Below are 18974 nucleotides of genomic sequence, written 5' to 3'. Positions count from 1 at the left end.
CACTTTCCCCGGAATTCACTTTTCAAAAGGAAACCACTTTCCTACAAACAAACGGAGCCTTAGTATATTATCTACTTTTCCTTAAAAATTTTCATTATTGTCTATAAGATTTTGCCCTTTATAAACATTCTAAAACCTCTGTTGTTCCTGTAAATTTCAACACATGGAATTTTCATATTTTCACTTTGGTTGTTTCTTTCTTTCATTAAATATTTAGCATAAACTTCTACATGTTTCATAAAACACAACACTTTATATATTTTTTTAAATCCATTTCAATAATTATTAAGATTTTTCATTATAAAAAAAGAGCTAATCTTTCCCCTGCCCTAGCAATTCAATCTCTAATTCTTTAAATAAAAAAGTGATATTTATCTATTATTCAAATTTAGTCTTTATAGCTTCAATTGCTTCGAATCAATAAATTTTTATTTAATTTTATCAAACTAAGCATTAACCAAGTGATAATTTTTTTGTTTCAATACCTAGAGATTCTATAACCTGCACACCTTAAACAAAACACCAAGCCTAATTCTAAATAAACATAATTTTAAAGTAACAAATACAAAAAATTAAGAATCAAAATAAAAAAGGTATAAAATTTAAAAATATTATAAGGTTCAAACAAACACCTCAAGTTTTTATTTTATTTTATTTTTAAGATAATAATTAATTAATTATTAAATGCCCGCAAACTCCAAAATTTAAACAGCCACAACCCTAACCCATCCACTACTCATATAATCGCAGCCGCGCTTCGGTATTTCCTTCTTCTAAGGTTTTCTTTTCGCATTTCACAGCCTCCTCAGAACTAATCTCAAGCTCGCTTCTTCGCAGCCATGGTAAGCCGATGCCCCTCTCTCTACTCTCTATGTCGTCCTTACTCTCGCTTTCATATACCTTGCTTCGTTTTTATATTGTTCATAAAGTACTGTTCTTATAGAGACCATAGTTATGTATCGATTTATTAACAGATTAGAGTATTTAGTTATCTTAGTTTGAGAGGCTTTGTCTCGTTTAGGTACTGAAATTCATGAAAACCTTTTTGTCTGCTTTTACTGTCATATTAGTTTGAAGTGTAAACTTTGAATCTTGTTGAGGGACATTTTGAAGAGATTACGATGTTATTTCTGTAAAATTTATAGAATGTAGAATGTTGGGTCTTTAACAGCCTGGGTTTTAAGAGTTGAACATTTAAACTTTGTTTAGTATTTGGAAGATTTCTAATTAAAGTTATTGTTTTTTTTTTCTTTAGTCATCGAGGAGAAAGACTAGAGAGCCAAAGGAAGAAAATGTGACCCTTGGACCCACCGTGAGGGAAGGGGAGCATGCTTTTGGAGTTGCGCACATCTTTGCTTCATTTAACGATACATTCATTGTGAGTGTACAAAAGATTTCTTGATACTTTTTAAAGTAGCATTACTTGATATTCACTTTTGTGATTTACTCCCGTTGATTGTTTCGACTGCAGCATGTGACTGATCTCTCTGGAAGAGAAACCCTTGTACGCATAACTGGTGAGTGATGCGTTTTTTTGTAATGACACTTATTCAGGAATTCCACCTATATGGGCTGCTGTTTTTTGTGCAAGTGTAGGGTGGCTAAAATTGCTCTATTAGCCAGCGGGGCATGTAGTTGGTTTGCTACTATTTTGTTTTCCTCCCAAGATTGACTTTTGTATGTAATTGTGGCCTTGTACATATTTGGCTTTTTTTTTTCCTTACGGTTTTGGGAAATATTTGCATGCACAGGATTGGTAAACCCTAATTATATATGCCTTGCAAAGTTAATAATCCTTTCTTTCCTAAAACAGGTGGAATGAAAGTGAAAGCTGACAGAGATGAGTCTTCACCATATGCTGCCATGCTTGCTGCCCAGGATGTGTCACAGAGATGCAAGGTCACAATTTTTTAAAAATCATTCTTCTTATCCGGTTTTCTTTAGGGGCTAGGGGAGGTTGCCTTCATTTCTGGTACAAGCTCGTTCTGCGGCCAAAGCCAAGCGCGGTGCTTTTCCTAGTGCTTAGGTGAAGCAATACAATCTTGCAGTGCCTGAACTGTGAGGTGTCTTTCTAGTGCCTAGGTAACTGCCCCACCAGTGCCAAGAGGTACTTGAGGCTAGCATCTCATTGGTTTAGTAGCGCCTCGCTATATATTACATGTGTGGCCCAGAATTTTAGATGGCCCTGGTCATTTCTTGAGTAATCAGAGTGCATCCAGTCTTTAGACAAAGCCAAGAAGCGTTTTACTTTGTTATCATTTTAATACTACATATATTATCTCATTTTGGGGCCTTCCTTATCATTTAAGTGGTGTTTTGTGTCAATCTTTATGCACTATTTCTCTTTGAGCTATTCAATATTTCAAATTTTAAAGTATCATTGTTAACCTGTAAAAATCAAACAATTTTATTGAGCATTAGAATTTTTTAATCTGTAAAGCACCATAAGCTTAACTTTGAGATTATTGTTTAACTAGTTTTTCTTTGTTATGAAGCAGGAACTTGGCATTACTGCCCTTCATATTAAGCTTCGTGCTACTGGTGGGAACAAGACAAAGACACCTGGTCCAGGTGCGCAGTCTGCCCTTCGTGCCCTTTCTCGTTCTGGAATGAGAATTGGTCGCATAGGTAAGCCTTTTTTTCGTGTTTTGCTTTGCTTTGTGCAATCTAATGATGTGTTGATCAGTTTTTTCCTCTTTGGTTGCTTGTGGCAAAAATCCTGGGTTTATGGGTCCGCCTACAGCTTTTCTGTAGGTTGTGCTTATTGTCAGACCCCATTCCATGATAAATTTCTCTGGTAGAATTTGGCACTTGTGCACATCTTATACCAGTGTTTAAAATTTTCATTTATAAGCTGTTTGCTTTAAACGAAGGCTTCTTAGCTATAAGATTTTCTTTTTTCTCCTTCCAATTTCCTCAATTTATCTTTTGTGGATTTTGTTGATTACTAATCTCTAGAGTGCACAAGTTGCTGAGGGTGAGAATGTGTGCTTTACTTAGTTTTAGTTTTGAACGGTACTTTTAGTTAGTTACATTTTCTATGGGATACTAAAATATTAATGTTATTATTTTTTTTGCTTGGTTTGATGTTTTAGAGGATGTGACTCCAATTCCAACGGATAGCACTCGTAGAAAGGGTGGTAGAAGAGGGAGAAGGCTTTAATCTTGTTACTTCAAGGTGGACTGGATCTGTTTTTATTTTGTTCCAAATGGAGATTTGTTACTTGAATTTTACTTAAAGTTGCTTCGCAGTTTCAGAACTGCTGTTTAGTTTTTCTCATTCACCTTTACAATGATTTATGTTGAACTTAAAAAGAGGTCCTCTTGTGAAGTACTTGAAATTTTTCTTTGGTAGATCATATGAAATGCTCCATAGGGTCTTAGCTATAAATGTCTCTGTTAGGTTTGTTGAAATAATACTTTCAACCTGGCATTAGCAATAACTTTTCTCTGGGCCGACTGTAATTATGGTGGTGGCCTTAGATGAGATGAGTGCCCGAGCAGGGTTATTCTGGTGCCTAGCGTAAATCTGCAACGCAGTTGATGCTCTCTGGTAGCGATTGTTGATCAGCAAAGCAACATGAGAAAAAAGTTTTGAGGATGTGTAAGATTTTGAGTATATCCATGGGAAGTTAAGACGTGGTAAACATGGAGGACAATTGTCAAATTTGGTTTAACCAGTCGGATTGGAGATCTGGTGAAACCTGGACTTGTCTCTGGACTGCATGAGCCATACGTGACTCTGGACTGGCCACTTTTTAACCTGTACAACCTGCCTGAGCTTGCCAGGTTTTTGGTGAACGGTAAAAGGTGGTTGAAAGTGGAAAATAGGCCGTTGAATGAAACGTAATATGAAAAAGCTTTGCGCCATGTGTTGTTGCGGGGAATTTCTTGGAATAAATATCTACTTCCTAAAAGCGATTGATAAACACAAAAGGCTGCTTTTAGAAGTCTAATTATCCTCAATAGTTTTATAGAAGGAGCCAACAACAAAGTAGTGTTTCAACATCATCTAGGAATGAGCAATACAGAGTCATCCTGTAACTTAAATAGAAAGTGCAGCAAGTGAAATCGAAGTTCTAATGTCAAATTCAGTATTTTTTTTAAACAGAGACCAAATTTGTTCTTAATAAAATATTTTACCAATATTAACAAAAAAAAAATTAAAAAAGAAGTGGTTTTACTATACCTTCCTCACAAAAACTATTCATTGTAATAATATATTTTTTTTCAATTAATTTTTTTATATATTTTTTAATTTCATCCAAGGTTTATTGGGAATTGACTTTATAAAAAATTTAATTTATTTTTCACAAGATTGTCTCAATCTCATAACATTTAATCATAAGTTTGACATATGAACTTGGTTGACTTGAGTTTTTGTATCATTTTCTTAATTGATTTTTCTCTTAATTTTATTTTTTAATATTAAATTAATTGAGAATTATACTTTGTTATTTATTTTGGTTTATTTTAATGAGATTATCTCCATCTCATGCTTAAGTCACGAGTTTGGCGGATTAACTTGTTTTTTATATTCAATTTTATCTTTCAACACTAGATTTACTGAGAATTGAGCTTCATAATTTATTTCAACTTACTTTCTATTAGGTTATCATGATCTCATAACGTGAGATACGGGTTCGACAGGTTACCCTGAGTTGATTCGGGTCAATTTTTTTTTTCAATTTCATCATTCAACACTAGGTTTATTGGGAATTAGGCTTCATAATTTGTTTTGATTTGCTTTCTATGGGGTTATCATAATCTCATGATCCAGTATGTAGATTGACTGGTTATCCCGATTTGACTTGAATCGATCCAATACATTGTCCTTTTAATATTTATAAAAAATAACCATCTTAAACTGTAGCAGTTAGGTCAAGGGTCAACATTCAACTAGCCTTGCAAGAGTGGGTGTGCGAGAGAATAGACCTAAGCATTTATTTTGAGTCAAACTATTTTTTATGGGTCGTTTGGGTTGCCTTTTAACTTGCCAAGTTGACTGATTCATATGGAGTCTATCCTTAAAAAAAATTTTTAAATAATATAAGGGGAGATAAAACATAACGTAATGCCTAGATATTTTTTTATGTTAATATTTTTTTTTAATTTGACTCGTACCATAGCCCTAGCTAATGAACACTATTTATTGAAATTATATTGGGGTAAAAAAGCATTAAGCTAGGATCTTGGGGCATGATGATTTCTTTACCATGATTCAATGTCATTTTCAAATTATATTGGGGTAGATTAATCTTTTCAATTTTTTTATAACAATTAAATTGCTTAAATACCCTGGAACAAAAAAGGGTGGCTTTAAGCTCATGGGTTTTTATGTTATTTTCATTTTTTTTTTATTAAAGTTAAATTGTTTAATTACCCTTAGGTTCAAAATTAACAAAACTATCTCACAAGGGTGTTTTGATCTTTTCATCATGTTCTTTTTTTTGTTAATGTCAAATTAACTCTGTTTTTTTTTTTTTTTTTGTATTTTAATAAATGTTTAATATTTTTAAAAATCTTTGTTGCATACGTCAACAAGTAAGCGGCGTGTGCGGGGTCATTTGGTCACCAAACACTGCTTTTGTAGCGATGTGATAGACCACGTCGTTCAAAGAGAGGCCTTAAGCCAAATGCCAAATACTTCAAGATGTCTACATCACATAATTAATCGTGCATGCAGGCCACGACGTCCAGAGTGGGGAGTGCTGGCAGTTGAATATAATATGTGGGAAACATTACGTGCAAATGTGATGAAAGAACTGACATTATCTTAGTTACTTTTATTTCATGCAATTATATTTTAGTCTATGTGTACGTGGTCTTGCTATTTAAGCAACCACAGTTGTTATTAGTGGTAATCAATTATTTTCAGAACAAAGGTTTATTCTCACCTGAAGAGAAAGCAATGCATTATTTTTCTTAAACACTTCATTATCTGTGTTGGGACCTATTATTGGTATCAGAGCAATGGGAACCAATAAAGAGCTTATTGAACAGTTAGAAGCAGGGCTCGGTGAAGTGAAAAATGGCCTACACCGGATGGAGATGGGCATGATAGATAAATTGCATCACTTGGAGGAAACTATTAATCGACTCTCTGATGTACTCCTTGCAGATCACGTATCTACAACTCACGGTAACAACCATCATGACGGTCACACTGGAGGACGACTTGTTGTCTCTTCTAAAACAGCGAAGCTTGAATTTCCGTGTTTTTCTGAAGATGATCCAACGGAGTGGTTCAATAGGGTGAACCAGTTCTTTGAGTTCCAAAGTACACCTGAAATGCAGAAGGTATCGTTAGCTTCATACCACTTGGAAGGAGAGGCCAACCAGTGGTGGCAATGGATTCGCCGGACATTTCAAGAGGAAGGACGTGTTTTTTCATGGCTTAATTTTGAAGGTGAACTCTGGGCTTGATTTGGCCCTTCTGAATGTGAAGATTTTGATGAAGCTCTTTCACGGATACGTCAGGAAGGATCGCTGCGTGACTATCAACGTGAATTTGAACGTCTAGGCAATCATGTACGTGGTTGGAACCAAAAAGCTCTTGTGGGAACATTTATGGGTGGATTAAAAAGAGACATTTCAGATGAGATCCGCATGTTCAAAAGATGATCAATTTACCCATCAAAAGAAGTTTATCAGACCTGTTTCTTCAGTGCGGCCACCTCTAGCTCTTCTGCCTGGCAACCAAGCCGCACAGTCTACCCTTACGAATCCTATCAGACGGCTATCATGGGAAGAAATGCAACGAAGGAGAGCCCAGAATCTATGTTTCAATTGTAATGATCGTTTTACTGCAGGTCACAAGGGTCACGCCTACTTATATTAGAAGGTTGCAATGACACTGATACGTTGTTATGTGACAATGTTCTTGACGAACAACTAAATCAGGAGCAATATGAGGAGCTTACAGGTCCGTCAATTACATTGCATGCATTGTTAAGTTGGATAGCGCCGAAGACCATGCGAGTATCAGCTTGGATTGGCTCCTACAGCGTCATTATTTTAATAGATAGTGGTTCCACTCACAACTTCATTAGTGAGTGAACTGCTACCCTATTACGGCTGCTAGTGGTGCCTACAGAAACCTTCACAGTACAGGTTGCCAATGGTGATAGTCTCAAATGTCGGGGGCGATTTGACGAGGTATCATTGGGATCTCCAGGGTGTTGTTTTTTCATTGACTCTTTATTCTTTACCCCTCACAAGGCTGGATATGGTGTTGGGGATTCAATGGCTTGAATTACTGGGTTCAGTGATGTGTGATTGGAAAAGGTTGACAATGGAATTCTTATGGGAGAACAAGCTTAGGCGATTAACTGGCATTGGCAGACAAGACATCCAGGAAACATCACTGCAGGAGTTGTCCAAAATAATTCGGCCGAATCAAGCTTTCTTTGCCTTATGTTTCCAAATTACTCAGACAACAACAGACGGCACCATTCATCCCCACATGAAGGAATTGTTGCAAGCATTTTCAGATATATTCGCTGCTCCTTCCAGTTTACCACCAACAAGGGCTGTTGACCATATAATCACGTTGAAAGAAGGGACTGAACCGGTTAATGTTCGGCCATACAGGTACACACACTTTCAGAAGAATGAGATTGAGAAATAGGTCTAGGACATGCTGACCATAAGGCTTGTTCGTCCAAGTACCAGTCCCTTTTCCTCACCTGTGTTATTAGTGAAGAAAAAAGATGGGAACTGGAGGTTTTGTACTGATTATCGAGCTCTCAATGTTGCCACTGTTAAAGATCGCTTCCCAATTCCAACCGTTGAAGATATGTTGGATGAATTATACGGAACTTCTTACTTTACCAAGTTGGATCTACGAGCTGGATATCATCAGGTACAAGTCAATCCCCAAGATGTCCATAAAACTGCATTTCACACTCATAATGGACATTATGAATATTTGGTGATGCCATTTGGCCTCTATAATGCGCCCTCTACGTTCCAGGCTATCATGAACTCCATATTTCGTCATCACCTTCGTCAATTTATTTTGGTTTTTTTTTACGACATCTTGATATATAGTTCTACCTGGGAACAACATTTAATGCATGTCCAACAAACATTTGAAATACTACGACAGCATCACTTCTATGTCAAGGAAAACAAGTGTGCTTTCGGGCAGCACGAACTTGAATATTTGGGACATATTTATCACCGATCATGGCGTCAAAGTGGATGATAGCAAGATTGCAGCTATGGTGGCATGGTCACGGCCTACTAACGTTTTAGATTTACGTGGTTTTCTTGGTTTGACAGGATATTATCGCAAATTCGTTCAGAACTATGGTATTATTGCTCAGCCTTTTACCAATCTGCTAAAAAAGAATCAATTTCAATGGCATGATGCAGCTAAAGCCGCTTTCCTTGCTCTCAAATGGGCCATGACAACTACTCCTATATTGGCCATGCCTAATTTCAACGAAGCCTTTACCATTGACACCGATGCTTCTAGCAATGGCATAGGTGCAGTCCTCACTCAACTAGGCAAACCGCTGGCGTACATGAGCAGGGCCCTCGGTATCACAAAGAAATCATAGTCAACGTATGTTAAAGAGATGTTGGCAATTTTGGAGGCTATCAGATTATGGCGTCCTTATCTTCTTGGCAAGAAATTCTACATTCAAACATATCAACATAGTCTCAAGTATTTTGTGGAACAGAGAATAGCTACTCCAGAACAGCAGAAATGGGTTGCTAAGCTAATGGGTTATGACTATGAAATCATCTATCGTCCAGGCCGTGAGAACTCAGCTGCTGATGCTCTGTCCAGAAAGCAAGGGAGTCCAATTCTACATCACATTTTTACTTCGCAGGTTAGTGTATGGCAAGAGAATAAGACAACCTCACAACAAGACCTATACATTCAGTCCATGGGGCGTAAAGCTGATGCACAACCTGACAGTGCCTTTACATGGCATGATGGGCTATTATTATACAAGGGGAGGATTGTGGTTCTAAACGATGCCAAGTTACGAGTTACACTGCTACATGAAATGCATGACACCAAGGTGGGCGGTCATTCAGGAGTTCTATGTACATTTAAAAAGCTCAACCAACAATTCTATTGGCCTGGCATGTATAAAGCAATGCACACATATGTCCAAGAGTGTGAGATTTGCCAAAAGAAAAAGACGGAGACATTGGCTCCAGCTGGACTTCTTCAACCGCTGCCTATTCCATGTCAAGTATGGGATGATATCACCTTGGATTTTATTGAAGGATTGCCAATCTCGCATGACAGGGATACCATCATGGTGATTGTTGACAGACTTAGTAAGTTTGCTCATTTTCTCACTTTACGCCACCCCTTTACTGTAAAAACTGTGGCAGACAAATTTGTTGATGGCGTTATTAAGCTCCATGGAATGCCGCAATCCATTGTTAGTGATCAAGATCCTATTTTCACCAGTCATTTCTGGCAAGAGTTTTTTAAAATGTCAGGCACCAAGCTTCGGCTCAGTTCAGCATACCACCCACAGACGGATGGACAGACGGAGGTCGTTAATCGGTGCATGGAGCAATATTTAAGATGTTTTGTTCATCAGTGCCCAAAGCAGTGGTGTTCTTATTTACCTTGGGCAGAGTACTGGTATAATACCACGTACCATATTTCAACTGGTATGACACCATTTCAAGCGTTGTATGGACGCCTACCTCCAGCTATTCCTGTCTACAAAGAGGGCCTGACGCTAGTAAGTGCAGTTGACCAACAACTCCTGAACCGTGATGCACTACTTCGTTAATTAAAGGATAACTTAGCAACATCGAGGAATCGCATGAAATAGATGGCTGACACAAAGCGGAGGGATGTCATGTTTCATGCCGGTGATTGGGTGCTTCTCAAATTGCATCCATATCGCTAGCAATCAGTCTTCAAACGGGTCCATCACAAGCTGGCTACTCGTTATTATGGACCATATCAAATTGTTGAAAAAATCAGACAGGTCGCTTATCATTTACAGTTACCAGCTGAAGCACGCATTCATCCAGTGTTTCATATCTCACTACTCAAACGCTACCAGACTACAGCTGACATTGTTGAACCAAGGTCAGTTTACATTCCACCTATTACCAATGCGGGTGAGCTGCTTCTTGAACCGCAGTCTGTTTTGGATTCTCGCTGGCACAAACAGGGATGTCATCTTGTAGCTGAAAGCTTAGTTCAATGGAAAAATTTGCCTGTCGAGGACGCCACGTGGGAACCCACTGCTCTGTTACAAGAGAAGTTTCCAACTCTGAACCTTGAGGACAAGGTTCCACTTATTGGGGGCGGTATTGATAGACCACGTCGTTCAAAGAGAGGCCTTAAGCCAAATGCCAAATACTTCAAGATGTCTACAACACATAATTAATCGTGCATGTAAGCAATGACGTCCAAAATAGGGAGTGCTGGCAGTTGAATATAATACGTGGGAAACATTACGTGCAAATGTGATGACAAAACTGATATTATCTTAGTTACTTTTATTTCATGCAATTATATTTCAGTCTATGTATACGTGGTCTTGCTATTTAAGCAACCACAGTTGTTATTAGTGGTAATCAATTATTTTCAGAACAAAGGTTTATTCTCACCTGAAGAGAAAGCAATGCATTATTTTTCTTAAACACTTCATTATATGTGTTAGGACCTATCACGATGTTTGAAAGGCCACATTGCCCTTCCATGGTAGGAAAACATGTGCACCAAACACACCTCTAGTTTGACATTGACGATCATTTTTTCTCTTTCTTCTCTCTCTCTAGCTCGAATAACCCTTCACAATTTCAGAAAAACCTTTTAGATCCCCCCCTAACATTTCGTCCCTTTCTTTTTTTATTACTATTTTTTTTTATTTTGAATAATCTATAAAATTATCATTTTTGTTTAATTTAACCCCCTTCCATTTTTTATCTTTCAAATCTAGTCCCTATTTTTATTTGGTTTTTTTTAGATCATTTTTTAATTTTTTTTTTTTACAATTTCATCCTGGAGTTTTTTTCCTATCAAATTTGATCCATGTTCTGTTTTTTTTTTTTTTTTTGTACTTTGAAAAGTTTTTTTAAATTAATTTTTTTTCACAATTTCATCTTTCAACTTTAAATTGGTTGAAAATAAGTTTTGTAATTGAACTTGGGTCCAGAATTTTAGATATTAGACCAGGTTTAGGAGGTTTGGTTTTTTATTCTCCTTTGTTTAATTTATTTTTTTCATTTTCATCCTTCATCATCTATTCAATTGGAATTTGGGTTTTGTTCTTTTTATTTATTTGTTTTTTTGTAGGTTATCTAAGTCTTTATATTTGTCGTTATTTGTCGGGTTTTTTAGTTAATTTTTTATTTTTTTTTTCAATTCCATCTTTTAATATTTAAAATAATTTTTTTTTTAATTTCACCCCTTTTAATTTTTCAAATTTAGTCATTTTTCTATTGCTTTTATGTGAGATAAACTTTTATTTTTTTTTTAGAATTTCCATACTTCTTAATTTGTTTCCTATCAAATCAACTTATTATTATTATTTTTTTTTTTTTGTAAGTATTTTAAATTGATATTTTTTTATTTCATCATTTAACATTATAGTAGTTAAAAATTCAGCTTCTTGACTAAGTCTGAGTCTACAATTTCACAAGTTTTGTATTTTAGAGATTAACCCAAATTATAGAAGTTCACCCGAATTTGATTGGTTTTATTTTATTATTTTTAAGTTTTATCTTTCAACATTTATTCAATGAGAGACAAGACTATCATTTTTACTTATTTGCTTTCTGTAAGATTTTTCATTGATTTTAAAAATAACTCAAATTTTTTAGGTTCTTTTTGTTTGTTGTTCTTTGTTGGATATACTTTGGCTAATCAACACTAAATTGTTTAGAAATCGAGCTTCTTAATTAATCATGAGTTTAAAATTTAATATTTCTTTTAATTTCATTATTCAACATTTATATCATTAACAATTAGGCTATGTTTTTTCTTTATTTGCATTCTATATGATGTTTTGCAAGTTTTTAAAATGACTTGGGTTGTTTTAGGTGTTTTTATCTACCATTTTTACTTGGATTGACTTTTGTAAGTTTTTTAAATTGATTTTATCCTTTAACATTGTATCAGTTAGGAAATAATTACTTTTTTATGGTTCCATTCTTCACGGTTGAGGGTTTTTTTTTTTATATATATATATATATATATATATATATTAGGCTTCATGATTTTCTCTAATTTTTTTCCTATTCTTCTATCATAGTTCCATTACTTTGACCATGAGTTTTGCGGGTTCGTCTATATTGACTTGATTTTTTTAGAATCACTCTTTTTAAATTTAATAATTTTTTTGTGCTTCTTCCTTTATTATTAGGTTGTTTTGGAATTGAGCAACGTGAGGTTTTCCAATTTTTCTTTTATTTAGTTGTCGCATTCACATGATCTAAATCACAGAGTTTAGGTTGCTTGGTTTTTTTTTTATCATTTTTTTAATTGACCTTCTTTTCAAGATTTGTCTGGGATTTGACTTTGACTTTTTATTTTATTTTCCTATCCCACTCTAATAACCTAGCTTGCATATTTGGCATGCTCAGTCAAGTTAACTCAAGTTGTTTTTTTTTTTTTAATTTTTTTTTGTTCTTCCATATTTAATTGTTTGAAATCTTAATTTTATCGTTTTTTTTTTTTACTTTTTTTGAGTTGGTTCCTCGTCATTTTTTCTTGGGTGGATTTATGCCTTGACTCTTATTTTTTAAAAACTTTTTTAAAACACACTTGGATCATCAAAATATTTTTTTTACTGAAAAAAATGTTTTGACCCATGGCATGGTACAAGCCCACGAATCTAGTAATAACTAAAGTTCATTTAACTAGTTGAGCCCAAAGTAAAGTCATGACTCTTTTAGTTGTCAATACCAGTTCAACACATTAAGCAATGTAAAAACCACCGCATAAAAATGTAGTGAAAACTAAAGTAAAAGGGGGCTCAACATATATATATATATATATATATATATATAAAAGATGAATAGGAAAGGATAAATGGTGTGGGATTTATAAATGTTTGGTATTTACTTGTGTACATTGGAGAAATAAATGGTTAGGGAAAGTGAAATATAAGTTGAAAATCAATGGAATGTGCAAACACATGTTATATAGGAAGAAAACTAGTATATTCACTCGTGCTTTCACTGCAAGTCAGACTATTTTTCTAAAACTTAAAAAAAATATTAAGAATATGAAGATTTTTTTAGCAATATTATTAAAATCTAATCAAATAGTTCAATTTTAAAACCTGCTAACCTGGCTCCTTGTCTAACTCAAGTTTCGAATTAAAAAATGCGAGAGATGATCCAAAGTGAATTATTAAATTTAATAAGTCTAAAAACAACTTGGATGACCAATAAAAACATAACATAGCTTTAAAAAAAAATTAAGATGACAACTTGTTTTTTATATTGAGACGATGCTAAATTGGATTGACCTTGGTCACCCTGCGACTCGAGTCATGGACTTCAATGAGTTTAAGAAATTTGTTGTTTTTTTTTTAAATTATTTTTATTTAATTTCATGATAACATTAGATGTTTTTAAAATCGAGTACCAACTCTAAAAAAAATATTTATTTGAGATTGTGATAACCTTATAAAAAGTAAAAATAAAATAAACAATAAATTTCATTTATCAACCAATCCAATATTGAAGAAGAGTGAAATAAAAAAAAAAAACTACAAATAGAAAAATTACAATACTAGAAACAAAAAAAATACCAGGTTTGATTGGTAAACTTGCTAAACCTGTAAATTGGGTAACCCAAGTCAACACGTCAAACCCATAAACCGGGCAATGGACTCCATTGAGATTAATAATTTTTTTTTTTCTAAAAAATTATTTATTTAACTATATGATAATAAAAATAGACAATCACAAAATTGAGTATCAAACCAATACTAAGACTTTAGTTTTTTAAGATATGATAATTTCATAGAAAACAAAATAAAATAAATTATGAACCTCAGTTATTAATCAGTCCACTATTAAATGATAAAAAAAAAAAATAAATTAAAAAAAAAACAAGAAAAAAGTTAAACTTGTCATATCTATCAACAAGCCCATGAACTTTCTAAAATTTAATAATGTGTTTTCTTTTTTCAAAAATATATTTTTTTAACTATATGATTAAAAAAATAGATGATCATACAATCGAGTTCAATTAGAAAAAAAAAAAAATACTTTGCTAAACTTATAAACCAGGACAACCAAGATTTTCTCGTCAAACTCGCAAATCGGGTCATTGACTTCAAAAACTTTAATAACCTAGTTTTTTTCAAAATTATTTTTTTATTTAACTTTATTTTTTAAAAAAATATACCATACTACAATGCTAAGATTTTTATTTTTGATATTGCGATACCATAGAAAAAGAAAATTTAAATAAATTAACAACTCTAAATTCTTATAAACACATTATATAAACCCCCAGATTTTATTTATTTTTTAAAAAATATACTTGTTTTAAAAATGATAAAATTACCCTTAGGGTTTAGAGGATTAATGTATATGTTTTATGAAAAGATTAAATAAAAAAAATTGAATTTTCTTACGTAAAAAAATTACCTACTGATTAATTTAGCATTATCAGGCATAACGCTTAATCCAACAGTCAAATTGAACTAAAAATGTACGAGGACCTCCTTCACATATAGTTTTACACAGTTAAATTGTTAGAGCAATCAGAGTGTGGTAAGGCTATCAAATAATATCGACAATTAGACTGAAAAATAGCACGAAAATCATTAATGGCAGTTTTGTAAATATACTAGATGAGCTGGAAAATTTCCAGCAGCTCTCTTTTTCATTAGACCACGGCTAGACAGAAAAATAGGAAGGGAAAAGGAGAGGAACGAGAGCTTGGGAGAGGAAGAGAGAAAAAGGCAAGGAGGAACCCAAAAATTGTGTTAGGAAAAGTGTTTTAAGCTAGAAATCAACAAGAAACAAGAGGAAAAAAAAAAAAAAGAAGGAACAAGGGAACTTAGGAGACAAAAAGAAGTTCTAGAGGGAGAAAGTAAACTTTGAATGAGGACGATTATGAATAGAAAACCAAGGTAATGCAGTGAGCTATGATTCTTGCTAAATACACTTGGGTAAGTTGTTTTAAAGTGATAATTGCTTGATTTGTTATGTTTTAGACATGATTATTTGAAATTCCTAAATTTTAGGAAAGTCAGGGTTTGTGTTAATGTGGGTAGAATATTATTTGAAATTGGTTTTTTTGTGGTTTATGTTGATATTGTGAAATTAGATGATGGTAAAAAAAATGATGGAGGAGAAAAGTTGAGCTAGATGGTCGGCTATGGGAGAAGGAAAATTAAATGAATGTGGGGTGCGATTATTTCGTAGAATTAAGAAAATAATATAAAAAGGGAAAGAAAGGGGAAGGTGAATATGGCATAGATAAAGGAAATGAGGTTATGTGGTTTTGTTTAGAAATGTATGTCATGAGTAATGTATGTTAAGGTTAAGATTATTAATAGGAAAGTATACTAAAGAAATATTGTGTTTAGCATAAAAGTGAATAATGTTATATATGGTGAAAATATAAAAAGGTGAATGGACTTAGGATATTGTTGACTTTTAGGTTGGTACTAATACCAATGCCTTTTGATAAATGTTAGGAGTAGCATTCAGAGTCGGGACATCGAGGGAAGGAGCTCGAGCATCACGAACTGCAGGTAGGTGTTGCTACCTTAAACTTGTTTACCATATTTTTTTAATTTTCTTGTTAAATTTAATGTTGTGAATTAGATGGAAATGAAAGGTTGGAACTAAGACTATGATTTTGACAAAAATGATTCTTGGGAGAATATGATTGAAAGGGAGTTGTGATAGGTAATGATGGATAAAGGTAATATGGAAGATATCAAACTTAGGCATCCGTAGAAATGGAAGCTAAGGGCTAGTGAAGTGACTTAATCGTCCACGAAGTGAAAGATTAAGGGAATGGAAAATTTCAAAACTTAATCGTCCATGAAGTGGAAGATTAAGGGAATGGAAAATTTAAAACTTAATTGTTTACGAAGTGGAAGATTAAGGGAATGGAAAATATAAAACTTAGTCGTACGTAGAAACGGAAGCTAAGGGCTAGTGAAGTAACTTATTTGACCACCAAGTGGAAGATCAAGAGAAAGGAAATTTTAACTTAGTGGTCTGTAGTTATGGAAAACTAAGGGTTAGTGGTTTAACCATAACTGCCTGATAAATTGGAGAATAAGAAGATGAAGTTGTGATTTAGTTGTTCGACAGTCGGAAACTAAGGCATGAATTAAATTAGCGTGGTGAAGTTAATGGAAGTGGAAGATTGATGAGGGCTGGGAAAATTTAGTTAATTGTTTACGAAGTGTTAAGGGAATGGAAAATATAAAACTTAGTCGTAACGTAGAAAAAGCTAAGGGCTAGTGAAGTAACTTATTTGAGTGGAAAGATCAAGAGGAAAGGAATATTTTAAAGAGTATGGGTAGTTATGGAAAATATTTAGTGGAAATTAAAATAACCTAAATTAATAAGAAGATGAAAGTTGTGTATTTAGTTTTACAGTAAATAAGGCAAATCATTCTAATATTGTGGGTATTCTTTATGTTTTGTTTATGCAGGACTCTCTCATACTACTAGATCTCTTTAGACATTACCTTGTTTTTAGTTACTTTGTACTTTTGTTAGGTAATGCAATCTTTTGTAATTACTTTAATAGGTTGTACTTGTATTTAAAATATTGTAATTTCTTTGGTGTAATACTTGTACGACACTTTATTATTTTGAAATGTGCATTAAATGATGTTGGATGAAAATGTGAATTTTAAAAAGGGAAAGAATGCGATGGAAACATAAATTTGAAAAGAAAGGGAATGGGTTGATATTTGATACCCTGAGGCTGTCCTGATATGGTCCTGTTATATTAGATTTATGATAATAAATTTATTTTATGGGTATAAAGAAGACGTCAATAACGTGGTATTTATAAAAACAAAAGAAATTCTGCCAAAAATTTTAAGAATTTTAGAAATATACGGGGTTTAATTCAATGATTAGAAAAGGGTGGATTCACCATTAAAGAAGGTTGAGAGAAATGTTTTATATATATATGAAAAATGTTCCACTGATTTTTTTTCTATGAAAAAGATGGGTCGTTACACATTATAAAAGAACTATATTAAAAAATCAATAACCAAATGAAAATAAAAGGGTGGAATGAAAAAAAAAACTATGGACTATTATTGTAATTCACAATACTAATGGGGTGAGGAAACAATATTTCTCCCATAATCTTTTAGCTTTATACTTACTTTTTTTTTAAGACTATGATAAACTTGGAGAAATTAAATTTTTATTATTAATTTTTTAATTAATGAAAGGTTTTAAGTTGTTTTAGGTTGATGATTACGGAGGTGGAATTAAGAGGAGCTGGCGGACCAGTTCAAAACAACAACTTTTCCAATTAAGGAAAAGGTTGTATTCTGAGGCCAAATTCCGAAACTCTGTTCTGTGGATGAGTGAAGACAGGCTGTCCAATGTACAAAGCGACGATGCCCGCTGGCAACGCTGTCTCTATTTTCATGCCTTTACGTTGAAGAAGTTGAAATATATATTTTTTTTAGCTGAGAGTGAAAAATCCCATACGGATACCCACGTGAAGCTAAAAGGTCAACACAATAATTAATCACATATATATATATATATATATATATATATATATATATCAAAACCCTATGTTCAAATTTGATATGTAATCTAAGTTTAATCTCTACTTTATTTTTTTTGTTGGCTTTAAAAAATTGTTTCACTTATAATTATTCTTAAAATTCGATTTAGGAGAAAATATAAAGACTAAAGAGAGTTAATATATTTTTCATAAAATTATAGGGTAGAAATAACAATAAAAGTGAGAATAGTGTGAATTTTTTTTCTATTTTAATAGGCCCAAAATTCATTAACTATTAAAAAATGCCCTTAAAAAGGTGAAAAGGAAAGTTATGCACGTACTAACAAAAACCAATTTGAGCTTAATAGAAATTATCTTTTCTAGTTTTTCTTGCGACTTTTAAATTCCTTTTTTAATAATAAATTTTTATTTTGTAGATTTTTAAATAATGATTTTTATTTTATTAGTTGTAAAATTACCTAAAAAATCTAATCACCTTACTTGTTTTTTTTTAATGAAATGAGTGTTCAACAAGTGATTTTTAGCTTTTATTTTGCATGAGAAAGTACATTGGCTCAAAAGAGATATTTCTTTTTTATTTTGATTTCGTGTTCGAGTAGTTTTATAAATGTTTTGAGTTAAGAGATTAATTTATTGATATTTCTAGAATGCTTATTACATGTGTTGTGTTAAAATGGGTTAAAAATATAATCTTGAATCCAAAAACTTCCTAGCCTGATTTTTTGGTCACCCCTACTGCTTATTATGTGTGTTGTGTTAAAATAGGTTAAAAATATTAATAACACCCCCTCTTTTTCTGTGTTGCAATTTGTTTTTGCTCAAGCCTGCAAAATAAAACTAGTTTTGTACTAAAAGATAGCAAAATGACATAGAAAAATAAAAATTAAATTTATGAAAGTGCACGGGAGTTAAAAATTTTAAAGAGCATGTTAAAAACAAATCCTCAACGTATATGGTTAGATGGATTAGTTAACCTTTTTAAGAATATATATAAAGTAGGCTATATTAAACTTTACTATTTCAGTGGTTTAATTAATACAGGAATGAGAATAACATGATTCTTTCTCTCTTTTTTACCTCTTATTATTATTATTATTATTATTTTTTTTTTATCAAAGATAAGTAAATATATTAGATCAAAAAAATATATAAGGCTGGAAAACCAGCAAGTTCACATACAAGATTTACAAAAAAACAAACACACTCTCTAAACAAAACACCAAAATCAAAAAGAGAAAGCACTATCAAGCTAAAAGAATTAGGGTGCCGA

At 33.0% G+C, this 18974-nt stretch overlaps 1 protein-coding gene and 1 long non-coding RNA gene across 2 annotated transcripts; both read left to right on the top strand.

Moving 5' to 3' along the window:
• The first annotated feature begins 704 nt into the window (after nucleotides 1-704).
• Nucleotides 705-3354, top strand: LOC118050862 (small ribosomal subunit protein uS11z). Its single transcript, XM_035061340.2, has 6 exons — nucleotides 705-842; nucleotides 1256-1378; nucleotides 1472-1517; nucleotides 1814-1899; nucleotides 2499-2628; nucleotides 3096-3354. The coding sequence occupies exons 1-6, from the start codon at nucleotides 840-842 to the stop codon at nucleotides 3161-3163; spliced, it is 456 nt and encodes a 151-aa protein (XP_034917231.1). The 5' UTR covers nucleotides 705-839; the 3' UTR covers nucleotides 3164-3354.
• Nucleotides 3355-14835: 11481 nt separating this feature from the next.
• LOC118050863 (uncharacterized) lies at nucleotides 14836-18168 on the top strand. The gene is made up of 3 exons (XR_004687934.2): nucleotides 14836-15131; nucleotides 15663-15719; nucleotides 17414-18168. It is a non-coding gene; the product is annotated as an uncharacterized lncRNA (long non-coding RNA).
• The last annotated feature ends 806 nt before the right edge of the window (nucleotides 18169-18974 follow it).

This window comes from Populus alba, chromosome 4, assembly GCF_005239225.2.
Source record: "Populus alba chromosome 4, ASM523922v2, whole genome shotgun sequence".
Taxonomy (NCBI): domain Eukaryota; kingdom Viridiplantae; phylum Streptophyta; class Magnoliopsida; order Malpighiales; family Salicaceae; genus Populus; species Populus alba.
Note: the sequence above shows the minus strand (reverse complement) of the source record. Positions and strands in the feature narration are given on the sequence as shown.

What these genes read in the sequence shown, in the direction of transcription:
- LOC118050862 (XM_035061340.2), top strand. An exon ending in AACCCTTGTACGCATAACTG is followed by an intron (nt 1,518 to 1,813) that starts GTGAGTGATGCG and finishes TTCCTAAAACAG; the next exon opens with GTGGAATGAAAGTGAAAGCT. An exon ending in AATGAGAATTGGTCGCATAG is followed by an intron (nt 2,629 to 3,095) that starts GTAAGCCTTTTT and finishes TTGATGTTTTAG; the next exon opens with AGGATGTGACTCCAATTCCA.